The sequence below is a fragment of the Ammodytes marinus genome (genome assembly GCF_949987685.1).
Source record: "Ammodytes marinus genome assembly, chromosome: 18".
Taxonomy (NCBI): domain Eukaryota; kingdom Metazoa; phylum Chordata; class Actinopteri; order Uranoscopiformes; family Ammodytidae; genus Ammodytes; species Ammodytes marinus.
In genome coordinates this window covers 13,685,299-13,697,976 of record NC_137222.1, presented here as the reverse complement: position 1 = coordinate 13,697,976, position 12,678 = coordinate 13,685,299, and the positions used below count along the sequence as shown (strand labels likewise).

General features: G+C 39.9%; 1 protein-coding gene across 3 annotated transcripts in view; it reads right to left on the bottom strand.

The window, feature by feature from the left end:
- The window catches only part of rabgap1 (RAB GTPase activating protein 1), a 77,298-nt gene that overhangs the window by 54,922 nt on the left and 9,698 nt on the right, over positions 1 to 12,678 (bottom strand). The window contains exons 2-6 of one of the 3 annotated variants that reach the window (XM_080046959.1): positions 11,184 to 11,419; positions 8,900 to 8,929; positions 6,975 to 7,236; positions 6,039 to 6,252; positions 4,300 to 4,474 (exon numbers count right to left, since the gene is read on the bottom strand). In XM_080046959.1, the coding sequence (XP_079903085.1) occupies positions 4,300 to 4,474; positions 6,039 to 6,252; positions 6,975 to 7,236; positions 8,900 to 8,929; positions 11,184 to 11,336 (834 nt within the window). In that variant the 5' untranslated portion in view covers positions 11,337 to 11,419. The remainder of the gene's footprint in view (positions 1 to 4,299; positions 4,475 to 6,038; positions 6,253 to 6,974; positions 7,237 to 8,899; positions 8,930 to 11,183; positions 11,420 to 12,678) is intronic. The other 2 variants (XM_080046961.1, XM_080046960.1) reach the window with 2 other exon arrangements.

Here is a 12,678-nt window from a genome sequence, read left to right as displayed (position 1 = left end):
CTGCATTCCAGTACCCATACTTCCCTACTATTTAGTATGCCAGAAAAAGATTTAGGATGTCCCCAAAAACGCAATTGTAGTATGCTGAAAATACATAAATGCCCCACTAACTCCAATAGCATTTGGAGTATTCGTCTTTATTCTTCACATTTCTCGACATAATGAAAAAAAAAATTATGTGCTTTAGTACGTAGTGTAGTTAAAAGAAAAAGTATGTGATTTGGAACGCAGTGCTACAGAGTCTCTGGCTTCTCATTTGGAGCTTTCACATGGGAGTGTAATATGTTAATGAGCTTCAAATGGTGACATCACATTTCAAAGCTTTTTAGAATAGTGTCACTTTACTTTACCCATTTTTTTTTTAACATAAGCAGCCCAGAAGAAACTGACTGGTTTGTCTTTTGTCAGCTTTTGTTTGCTGGTAAGGACACACAAAAGCTCAACATTCTGCACAAACACTGGAAAAGCCTGTGTTTTCCATAATATCTCCCCTTTAAAGTGTGTGATATAAGGGAGCTACGATGTGACCCACAATTTATTTATTTGTGTTAGCTACTTCCCCTTCAAAAGACAAATAAGAGCTTCAAAATTAATCAACTTGTAGATATTTCCAGGAAAGAAAATAATTGGTGGACTGCTGAGTGTAATCAGTGCATGTTACCCAACAAACTGACATTTATTTTGACCCATATTCACAGACATTACATTAGGTGAAATCCAATAGAAAACATTTACTGAAGAAGCATGTAAGCATGTTTTTTCGGCATCAAGTTAAAATGGAGTTTGGAAGCCTAAAATTTGAGCACCAGGCAAAGTAATTACTTAGGCCTGGAGTCATTACCATTGATTAAAAAAGTCAAACCTCTGCAGAACTGTTATGACCATTTAGTAATATTATGGGGCACTAAAAAAAAACTTACATAATGACCTACTACTCTACTCACAGCAGACCCCTCCAGCCTTTTAACCATTTTTGTGTTTTAATCAACATACTGATTCATATTTGCCTGTGAATCGGAATGTGGAGGAATTGTTCCTATTAACATTAAACAGAGACAACTTGGTCCTTCTACAGACTGCAGGGTTCTGCTCAATCTCCAACCCCAAAGAGGAGAGGAGAAGAGAATAGGGGGGGTGTGCAGCTAGAGACTGCCAAGCGTGGAAAACTGGGTGGTAATGATTTATTTACATTCACTAAAAGTACATTTCCACTCACAAGACTTATACGATTTGTGAGCTTTTACATTTAGTCAAGAAAAGGTATTTTTTTTATTATTGTTTATTATACAGACATATGTGTGTGATAACAAAACAGAGCGCTCCCCCAACTAGAGGCCCCCAGCACAGTGGTTTTGGATCATCTTTAATTCTGGTAAACAGCAAAGCTTGAGGGGTGAGTGACTGAGGGCTGGAGTGGGGGAAACTGCTGTTATCAATAAATAACAATGTTCTTTTTTTTTTTTTGGAGGGCAGCGCATAAAGCAGCTTCTAACCTCTGCTACACAAAGCCTTTGTTATGTTCTTGGTACAGTAGAAGGATGTTAGGGCATCGCAGGAGGTTTATTTGTTGAGAAACAATGTGTGTGTGGTTGTAAGAGATGGGGAATGAGTAAAGTGAGATGGGGGAGGTCACCCCCTGTATTGAAATTTTGTAAAAAATAATACAATAGTATTTTTGTATTTTCTTGTCGATGCAAAAGTCAAAAATGACCAGTTTACAGATAGCCTTTATAGTTGTTGTGCACTGTGATGGACATTCAAAATGAATCCCTATCAAGTGATTTAGGCTGATATTCTCTTAAAACAAGAAAAAACATTGGGCCTTTCTGTTTTTTCTCATGAAGGTTTTTTTTGTTCAGACCAACAGTGAATTACTCAACAATACAAACTAACTCTTTATTCCACTCATAATTGTTTTAACCTTTTCTCTGAGTTTTATCCAGAGGGGTCTTTCCCTGGTAATTTTTGTACTTTTATGCAAAAACTGAAAAAAAAGAGATATGTCAAATAAACTCCTATGAGCACAACAGAGAGGTGCTGGGTATATGAGGCTCAGCAGGGTTTCTGTATCACAATCAACACCAGAAAAAACTGGGAATTGTTAAGAACCTAGCCTTGGGGTCTGACTAGGAGGTCTGGCACAATGGAGGCGGGGAGAACAACCGAGGAGGTGGTTTTGCTTTATGTATGAAACAGTTCCATTCCATTCCAAAATCCACAAATCTGTTTAAAGAAGAAATTACACAGACTCTCCAGAAGAAAGAAAAAAGCATCCCTGAAAGTAGTTTAAAGTAATAACTTCAATAAAAGAGAGGGACAAGAGCTTGCCTTAAGTTTTTCATTTCTCTTTTCCAAATTGTCGCATTTTTGAAATTATGAGTCAATTTAAAAAAAAAAATGCTTCACATGATCTTCCCAATCTCATTAAATAAGTGGGTCAAACAGCAAACAAGACAGCTGAAACAAATAAAGAGTAAGGATACATCGTTTTAAGTCTAGCTGTGATGGCCCTGCCACACAGGGTCACCACAGTACAGAATGGTGAAGTTTATGTCGGTTAAAGTTAAGATAAATTGCTTTATTGGTCAAGGCTATTCAATCCAAAAATTAAATAAATAAATATGGATCTTTAAAGGTATGGCTACGGTATCCAGAAAATATACATTTCTAAATAAAGAATTAAAACACCTTAAAGAATGAATAATGTGGTTTAAAGAGGTATTTGGTGTTGTTTACAGTTGATTTGAAGCTAATGTGAGGCATATAGAGCTGTTTTTTTTATTGAGAAGGAGGCAACCAATGGGCTCAACTCACTCCAGTCAAATGAGAGGGCTGCAAATAAAAGCTGGAGGCATTGTAGATTGGTTTGTTGCTGGGGGTTTTGGAGGAAGAGAGAGTGGCGCGTGCAAGAGGCCAGACTGTCGGGAACTGGGAGCCGTAGACTAGAAATTCATGTTGCTATGTAGAGTTAGTGAAAGACTATAGTGGGCATTATCTGCACATGCTTGTGTGTGTGCATTAGTTTTTTTAGTGTGTGCATGTGTGTGTGTTATGGGTGGGGGTCTGGGAAGCTGCATAGTAGGAAGATGTGGGAGTGAAGTGGCGTCTGTCTGGGGGCTCTCAGTGACATTGAAGGAAAGTGCTTCCATAAGAAATCAGGTCACTGAACACTCAAGCAGCACTTTAACCCACTTTCAGGAGTGGATCCCCTACTGTCTTCTTTTATATTTCTGCTTAACGTACTGCATATAAGTATAAGATACTTCTTCTCGGGGCACCCTTAGCTCAGTTGGTAGGGCGTCCCCCACCCTGGGCCGGGCCCAGCAGCAGACCCGGGTTCGATTCCCGCCCGCGGTCGTTCTCTGCATGTCACTCCCCTCTCTCTTCCCCATTTCACCTCTGTCTCTCTGCACTATCAATAAAGCATAAAAATATCTTAAAAATATCTTAAATATATATATATATATATATATATATATATATATATATATATATATACTTATTCTCCTCTACAAGTTGGCTAGTTTGTGAATGATGTACTTGTGCATTGCAATGCAGCCTGCAGTGTATGACATAATTCCTTGGGGACGACTGAGAAGGCTTCCACAATGATAATGAACCCAAAGAGAGAAGCTAGGGGAGATCGATAATTCAAGGTCAACCAGAATACTGCTGGCGAGTGTGTACACAGGTATATGGTCTGGGGTGGAAGAGACAGACAAAGGTGTGAAAAAAAAGAAAGAGAATGGCATGTGAAACACACAGCAGAGCTTTTATCGGAGGAACTTTAGCTCCCTCTTCAGTTCACAATCTGAACTGCAGCAATATTGCTTTTGTTTTTGTAGGGGTTTTTTTGGTCCGTGAGAGTCTCTATTGAAGGATGTGTTCAAAGTATTTAAGTTCTCCATTTCGGCAAAACTTTGTATAAATGCGTATCTGAAGCTAAAATGAGGTTCTGGAGCCTGCTAATCATATCTAGTGTAATCGTTTAGTATTTAATTATCTTTAAGTATTTAATTATCTTCAAGTCTGTTCTTCTGTATTGCTTTGTATTTATGTTTGGTCTGTTTTTACTGTTGTGTATCTGTCTTTCACTGGCGAGCAGCACAAACAAAAAAAATGACTTATGCTCTGAAAAGGCTGTAAGAAAAGAAGACATCCACCTCCTTTAATTATTCTAAATATAAAGCCACATATTAATTTCAGGCAAAGTTTGGAATGTTGTTTAGCATACATATATGAATCTATCCTTTTAATGTGTGTGCAGGAAACATAGTTAACTAATGACTGAATCCTCACCGCTTCTTGGATTTGGCAGCGGAACACATGGATCCTGAAGATCTCGGCATTGTAGTGGCTCTCTGTGAAGGCAAAGCAGTCGCTCTCTGGCGTGCCATCATGTCCTCGCACACAGAACAGAATCTTATAGATAGGGTAGTTGGCGATATCCGTATTCGCAACCGGGTCGAGCAACCTGTTGGAACAAAACATTTAAAAAATTTTGTCATTTGATGTCTCCTGTTGGAGAATAAATGTTATCAAAATCAGTGAATATCTCTTTACGATCCATTACCTGTCCGTACTGTGTGTGTGTGTGTGTTTGTGTTTGTGTGTGTGTGTGTGTGTGTGTGAACTGAAAAAAATCAAGTGTTAATACTAGTGGTGGGCCGTTATCGGCGTTAACGTGCTGCGTTAACGCAAGACTCTTATCGGCGATAAAAAAAATATCGCCGTTAATCTCTTATTCCACCTCCTGTTCGGCTCAGGGGAGATAATAATAGCCGGGGGCCGTTGTTGACACTTGAGGAGCCTTTATTCTCTCACACACCCGCCGCTCTCTCTCTCCATCACTTGCCCACGACACAATCGGGTATTGGAACGCAGGGTGGGTGTGTGTGGCCACCGGTCGCCACGTGACTATAAGTTTCCAAGTTTTAAACACTTCTATCTCTTCAACGTCAACGTCACCGTACCCGAATCCTAAATATCCCCATAGCAGACGCTATATTTCATCGGGGGGGAAACTTTGTTTTGCGCCACAGTTCGGCCGTAATGCTGCTGCACACACACACAGACACAGACACAGGCGCACACACACACGCTGCATGACAGAGACGAGGGGCGCTACCAAAAAGACGAGAGGAGCGGTTGGAGCAGTTGGAGCGTTTAGAGACACATGCGTGCACATTTATTTACATAAAATCGCAATCGCAGTCATTTGTGCAGTTATGTAAAATGTTTCACTAAGGAAAATTACAGAAAAAGTAACGCACAGTGACTTTGATGAGTAATTTTAATCTGATTACTGGTTTGGAGATAGTAACGCGTTAGATTACTTACTGAAAAAAGAGGTCCGATGCCGGTAACGCGTTACTAAGTAACATCTTGTTGAACATTATTTATTTTCATCACCAATTATCATAGTAGAACAGCTTCCTCAAGCAGTTTGTGATGCATGTTGGAAACAGGAGATGAGCCCCTGGTCTGATGCGCCACCTGGCTTGAGAAACACGTTCTCAAAGACTTACTTTGAGTCATTATTTAGGGAGCACAAAGACTTACTTTGAGTCATTATTTAGGGAGCACAAAGACTTACTTTGAGTCATTATTTAGGGAGCACAAAGACTTACTTTGAGTCATTATTTAGGGAGCACACACATATTATGAATGAATTCAAATGAGACATTTTAATCTAGATTAATCTAGATTAATTCCAAAATTAATCTAGATTAATCTAGATTAAAAAAAATTATCTATGCCCACCTCTAGTTAATACACATCCTAGGCTCTGTAAACAGGCATGTTGCTAGCTACAGTGGACCCCCCTTTGATAACGTACCCTTTGTTTACAACAGCTTAGGTTGTGTATTAACAGATTTTTTTTTTCCAGGGCACACACCGTATTGACAGGTAGAAGATCATGAGAAGATATTCACAGATTTTGACAAAGTGAATATGACAACAAGCTTTTCTTCAGAATTGTTGACTCCAACTTTACATGTGTGCATCAATATGTTGATTTTTTTCCCCCCGCTTACCTGACGGTGCCTTCGGACACGCCTGGCACAGACAGTGTGACGTCCAGGGGGACTTGGCACTGCCCTCTGAGGATACTCATCATACGCAGGGCCTCCACCTCACTGCGCGGGGCGTTGACCGAAGCACAGCCCAGATATGTCAGCTGGCTGAACACTACGCTGTCCTCGTCTGGGATGGGACTGCATGGACTGCCCTCTGATGAGGATTCATCTGCTGCAAAGGGACAATGGATTGGGAGAGTGAATGAAGAGGAGAGACAGAAAAGAAAAGAAAAGAAAAGAAAAGAAAAGAAAAGAAAAGAAAAGAAAAAAGGATTTGATTATTTAATGACTCCCATTCTTGTAAATTAAGATTATTGGGAACCTTTCTTGACACAAGCTGCACGGTTAAATCAAGGTGTATAAGTGAAATAGAATGGGATGAGACAGGTGGTTAAGTCACAACACAAATGAATAAAAAAATGCATCGTGGTGTCAAGTAAATGAAAAGAAGGTTGAAAAACTTCTGTTACCAGGTAATTATTCATTATGTAACACACTTGTGCTGGCATCATCTGTATGTTGTCATATTTGTCTGTATTGTAAGTAATGCAGGTTTGTGTTCATACTGTTGTGTATTGTGTCCATTGTTGTCTTGTATTGTCGTGTGTTTTTAGCTACTACCTCCTTTGCTGTGAACAAATTTGCCCTCTTGGGACATTAATAAAAAACCTTGAACCTTGTCTTGTTCATTCTATGCGTTCCAAACTTTATTTGGCTCGCCTCCGAAAAGCTTTTAGCATCTTACTTCGGGGTTCACGATTTCATGCGTCCATGCATTGCCGTAAACTGTCTCATGAAATTGTTTCTCAATGATATGATGATGATGACGTAACAATACAACTAAACTAAACTAAACTAAACTAAACTAAACTAAACTAAACTAAAGGGGATTACCTCTGTATGACCTCTCATTCAGCTCGCTCTCCTGTGCCGTCTGAACAGGAAGCACCATGTCCAGTATGGGTGGTGGTGGTGAGCTGAGGGGGTCAGTGCCTGGTGCTACAGGTGACGCTGTAGTGGGGAGGGGAGAGTGGTCCCCCCCACCCAAGCTGTCCATTCTGGGGACTGATCCTAGACCAGTGTCAGCTACCGACGGGTCCATGAGCACATCCTCTAATTCCCTCTGCAGCTGCTGCTCACTTCCATTGCCAACAATCTGTATACACGCACACACAGGAAGTGGGGGGGAAAAACAAATACACACATAGAAAACAGACATGAACACAACCACATCAGAAAGCAGAGGCAAAAGGAAGCATCAATAGTACAACATTGAGTTTAAAAAATAACAATAATAAAACACAACAACAATTGTTACAAAACAAAATTATTGCAGTCATCACAATTACATATCATTTAGTCTAATCTGTAGGATGTAGAATCTTAATGAACTACATTTATTATATTTTTCTCTTCCAGTGTATAGCAGTGGTCCTGCCTTAAGCAGTGATCCAGTGCTTCATTTCAAGAGACTTCAGTGTGTTTAAAAAGGGGAAAGATGCCGTGTATTGTGTTTGCGGTGAGAGATATCACATTCCATCCCATATTAGTGATTAGTAGGGACATGAGTTTGAAATACACAAGAAGGGACATGCCAACACAACTGTGTGTGTGTGTGTGTGTGTGTGCGTGCGTGCGTGCGTGCGTGTGTGTGTGTGTGTTTGCTTGATAAATAAATAACTAATAGCAATCAGAAAGCAAGCTTGAGGCAGGATAAACCACGAGGCGCCACAAGGCCCCATTCTCCCTGTCGTGGCAGCAGCCTGAGGTTAGGTGAGAAAGCAACCTTCAGCTGCAGAGGGCGCTGCTGCATTCAGCAATAAGGGATGACAACAGGTAACAATTTAACAGCCTTTGTGGTATCTAACTTTTTGCATTATGACATATTAAGGTAACATTTTCCAAGCAGGCTCTCCTTTTATAGAAAGCCTTAAATAATATGTGTGACTTAAAAAGGTATATGCTCATTTAATCAACGCTGTTTAAAGGTGCACTATGTGACTTCGGGTGTACAACATTTCTTAAGGTTTATTCTTATAACTGAAAAAACAAACTTTCCTCGCAGGAAAATTGGATCCATGGAGTACTGTTTGAAGTTAGAAAGCTACCTTAGAAGTTAGGCTACTGTTTTCACTTTTGTTGTTTACAGCAGCAGGGCCCACAGGTTTGTTTGATCATATTCTAGTCTTACATTTGCTTCCAGGTTCCTCCACATAATTAAGTTTTGATTCATTATAATAGAATTATTCAAAACTAAGAATTACATGTAGAGAAAATATGTTTTGTAAACTCACTGCATGATCTGCAAATGTAACAAATGACCCTCCCCTGAAACTGCGTAGTGCACCTTTAACTAAAGAAATTATCTAGAGCAAGGGATACTAAAGCTAAAGGGTCTATGTCATAAATCATACTGTAGTGCCATACAAAGCAACAATATTATTGTTTGAAGACTGATATGAAGCGGCTATCAGATCTATTTTTAGGTTCACACACCTGTCATAAACAACCTCACTACGCAACTGTGGCAGGCATTGTGATTTACAGGTAGTGCAAAAAAAGCCTGGGCAGCTGCCATGTACAACTACAAGCCTATATGTGAGAACGTACAGTATATCACTGCTACAATAAGGCTAGGAACATCGCTCAAACAGCCCGGCAAAAATACACAAATTAATCACAGACAGAATCACCACGGAATCACATCACAGAACGAGAGAGAGAGAGAGAGAGAAGAAATAGATCAGATACAAGCAAGAAAGAGGGATACGGAGAGAAGAGGAGGAAAAGGAAAGATAGTGAGAGAAGAAGAGACTGACCTTAAAGCTGACCCCTTCCTCAGAAATCACCTGTATAACAAACAACAAGTTTAGAACACACTGACTTCTGTCTGACCGGATGGGCTGACTGGGAGGGGAAATGTGCAAAAGAAGTGTGTGTTGTGGTGGGGCGAATAAACCAATACATGACATCCAGATGATCAAGAATGGAGTGATTGATTTCACCGCTACATACTGGGAGGACTGAAAGTATGTGGGGTAACACTTTGATTCCGTTTGACAGCACTGCACACAGCAGGCTGCGCAAAACTCACACCTCAAATCGTATTATCTTATATTATTATTATATCTACATAGGAGCAGGCCGCCATGTTGATTCTACATTAGCACAGAGTGGACAAACCTAACCACATAACTTTGTATATGCATACCTGTCGAAAATGCACCTGTTGGAAGACTTAAGAATAAGTACTACAGAATAAATAACTAAATACATCTTCACCTCATCACTTGATATTCTGTAAAGACATGACGCGAATAGGTGAATAATACCATTATTATTAACAAGTGTAGCAAATAGAGCATTGCAATGTAGATTTTTCTCCACTAGACAGGGCCAAAATACACCGTTATGTAACAGCATTATTACACACTGTACCTTTAAATAACATTCTCTCATCTCCATGCACAGCGAATTACAGGAAAACAAGTGAGGCCTTTTCCTATTGACTAAATGGGTGCAACATCTGTTTGATCCTGGTGCCATTCCTTCTATCTTTGCAACATCAAGTCGACAATTCCCTCCTTCCCTCACAAAGAAACACACACACACACACACACACACACACACACACAGGTAACAGTAATTTTTATATAAACTAATGGACACAGCGTGAACATGGAAGCCAGCTACTTGAGTAAATTCAATCAAAGGAAATGTGATAACTGGTAAACTGAAAGATGCGTGGCTAAAATGTATGAGGAGAGAAGAGGAGGAGAGGAGAGAAACCTGAACCCAGTAGGGACACACACAGGATGGTGGCTGCTAGCAGATAGCTACGTTTCTTTACTCAGTCTTCATCCTCTTTGTGTAGACACACCCTAGTCACAAGAAGCCATTATTCTCCCTGACAACCAGTTCAAAGCACTCGCAGTAGCATCGCCACGCTGTTTGGAAACTAATATCTGCTGGCCGAGTGCCCACTGAGGCACAGAATTGAATTGCAGAGGGCATACTGGAAGTCAGGCGCACTTTAGGAAGATAGCACATTGCTGCATACTAACAGAGCTAACTAACTGACATTTTCCAAAAGTAACATTTAAAAACAAATGGAATTAATCACAGGTTTTAGAGACAATAACTAGTTATTCACTACAAAGATATCAGGAAAAAATGTGCTCTACATTTCTGGTGACGTGCACGGCACGCATCAACAAGGACGTAAAGGCTTCCTTACCATAAGTACTAGCGAATGTAAAATGACAATCGTAATCGGGAACAATCACAGATAAAACAAACAAATCTGAGACCAACTGTGAGAAGAAGGTGGAGTGAGAATGTAGAAAAAAAAGAACAGGAAATGGTTAGCCATACATGGAGTTAGAGTGTGAGAGACAACATGTTCAAAGAGATGGGACGAGAGCTCTTGACATGTGAGTGATGAACACAAACCTGTTAACAATGGAGTATGTATGGATTGTGACCCCTTTACCTGCATTTGGAACAATCATGCTATAGGTCCTGAGATACACTAATACATTTACTACTTAAAAGGTCACATAGTATGCTAATTTTCAGGTCTAAATTAAATTATAATTTTAGTTTCTATTAGAAAATGTTGTGTCGAGAAAGCCCTTTATATTTCTCACAGGGCCGTTGCTAAATCTCCTCTTTTCAGCCTATGTCTGAAACGCTCGGTTTTAAGAGCGTTTAAGCCCCACCTTCAAAAAGCCCAGTCTGCTGGGGGTTTTGGAACAGAGGTTTTCAGAAAGGTGGAGGTGGAGAAAAAGAGTGAGAATTGTTCTTTCTTATACTTGGGGAATCTAGACACACTGGGCGGGGACACATACACACACATTTTGAGTAATAGGTGACCTTTAAAAATAAGAGTGGTGATATGAAAACATGAATTGCTTTGCTGTTTCTCTACTGAGTGTACACTCATGATATTCATAGTAAGAATCATCTGAGGAAAGGATGAAGTTGTCATCACTGTAAATGCCAGCAGACCAGTACCTAAACTATATGGTACTTAGTAGAGCTCCAAAAGTCTCCCTTGTGTTTCCGTCCATAGTACCTATACCTACAGCCCACCGTCCTTACCTTCAGTCCTGTCTTTTCGTCATCACTACCGTTATTAGTGGAGGAGGGTGTTTCGTCCCCCAGTCGGGACACAAGGACAAAGTCCTCACTGTTGAGGGTGGACACTGAGTCCGAAGACACGCTAATCTTCCCCACCGAGCCTTTGTCATCCATGGCTGCCGCTGTTAAACTCGCCCACGCTGCTCATGAATGGAAGACGGGAGGAGGAAGCGGTGGGAGATGATGAGCAAAATCACCTAGAAAAGGAAACCAAAAAAAGAAAGAAAGAAAGAAAAGAAGCAGAAAAACAGTCATGATGTGATGGAATCCATGAAAAAGCATCTCTTGACAGGGCAACTGGAAACTTGGCTAGTGGCTACTTAAAGGTGCTACAAAAACTTTTTAATATTTCTGAAACAGTCTAATTTTTCCTCTGATGGTCATGAATGACAAGTAACAGCAAACGAGACCATCAGTGCAAAGAATGCTATTTTTATATAGTTTTTCTTGATGCCTCATGGGTATGCTCACCCAGGAACAACAGCTGGCGTAGGAAAAAACACTACGGCTTTTGTCCAAAGGGGGTGCAAGAATGAACAAAAGCTGAAAGTTCCTCGGAGCACCTTTAACCTAACTTAGCTATTGTAAGAAACTTTTAATTTCTTTTTTTAAACAACAGTTAATTATTCCGTTACAGGTCTTTAAAACACCTTAAGGAAACTGTCAGCTAGCTTTCACAAACTCAAGAGAGGGAGCATAAAAAGAAAATAGAGCGTGAAAAAGAAAGGTTCCGCAAAAAAAGCTGAGATCAAGTGAAAGTGAAGGCTATGATAAGGCAGGATACAGGAGAGATCAGAGTTAAAGAGGATATGTGTGTGCAGGGTCATCTGATGCATTTATCTCTATCTCAGAATGAAAGAGGTATAATAATGAGCAAAATACACTGTGTGCACAATTATTAGGCAAGTTGTATTTTTGAGGATTAATTTTATTATTGACATGGCCCCCTTCCTCACCTGACTTAAACCCTATTGAGAACCTGTGGACCCTGCTTAAACGGGATATTTACAGTGAAGGAAATCAGTACACCTCTCGGAACAGTGTCTGGGAGGCTGTGGTTGCTGCTGCACAAAAAGTTGATCGTCAACAGATCAAGAAACTGACAGACTCCATGAATGGAAGGCTTGTGACAGTTATTGAAAAGAAGGGTGGCTATATTGGTCACTGTTTTTTTTGACATGTCGGAAATTTTTATTTGTACATTTTGAGTTGTTTTATTATTCTCACTTTAACAGATTAAAATAAACAAGTGAGATGGGAAAATTTTAGTTTTTTTATTTAGTTGCATAATAATTCTGCATACTAATAGTTGCCTAATAATAGCAAAACATATATATATTCTCGTAAGAAAGACAAAACCTCACTTTTACTTTCGTAAACATTCAGGTTTAGGTTCCTTAACATTTTGGATTGATCGAGAGCACTGTAGTTGTTCAATAATAAAATTAATCCTCAA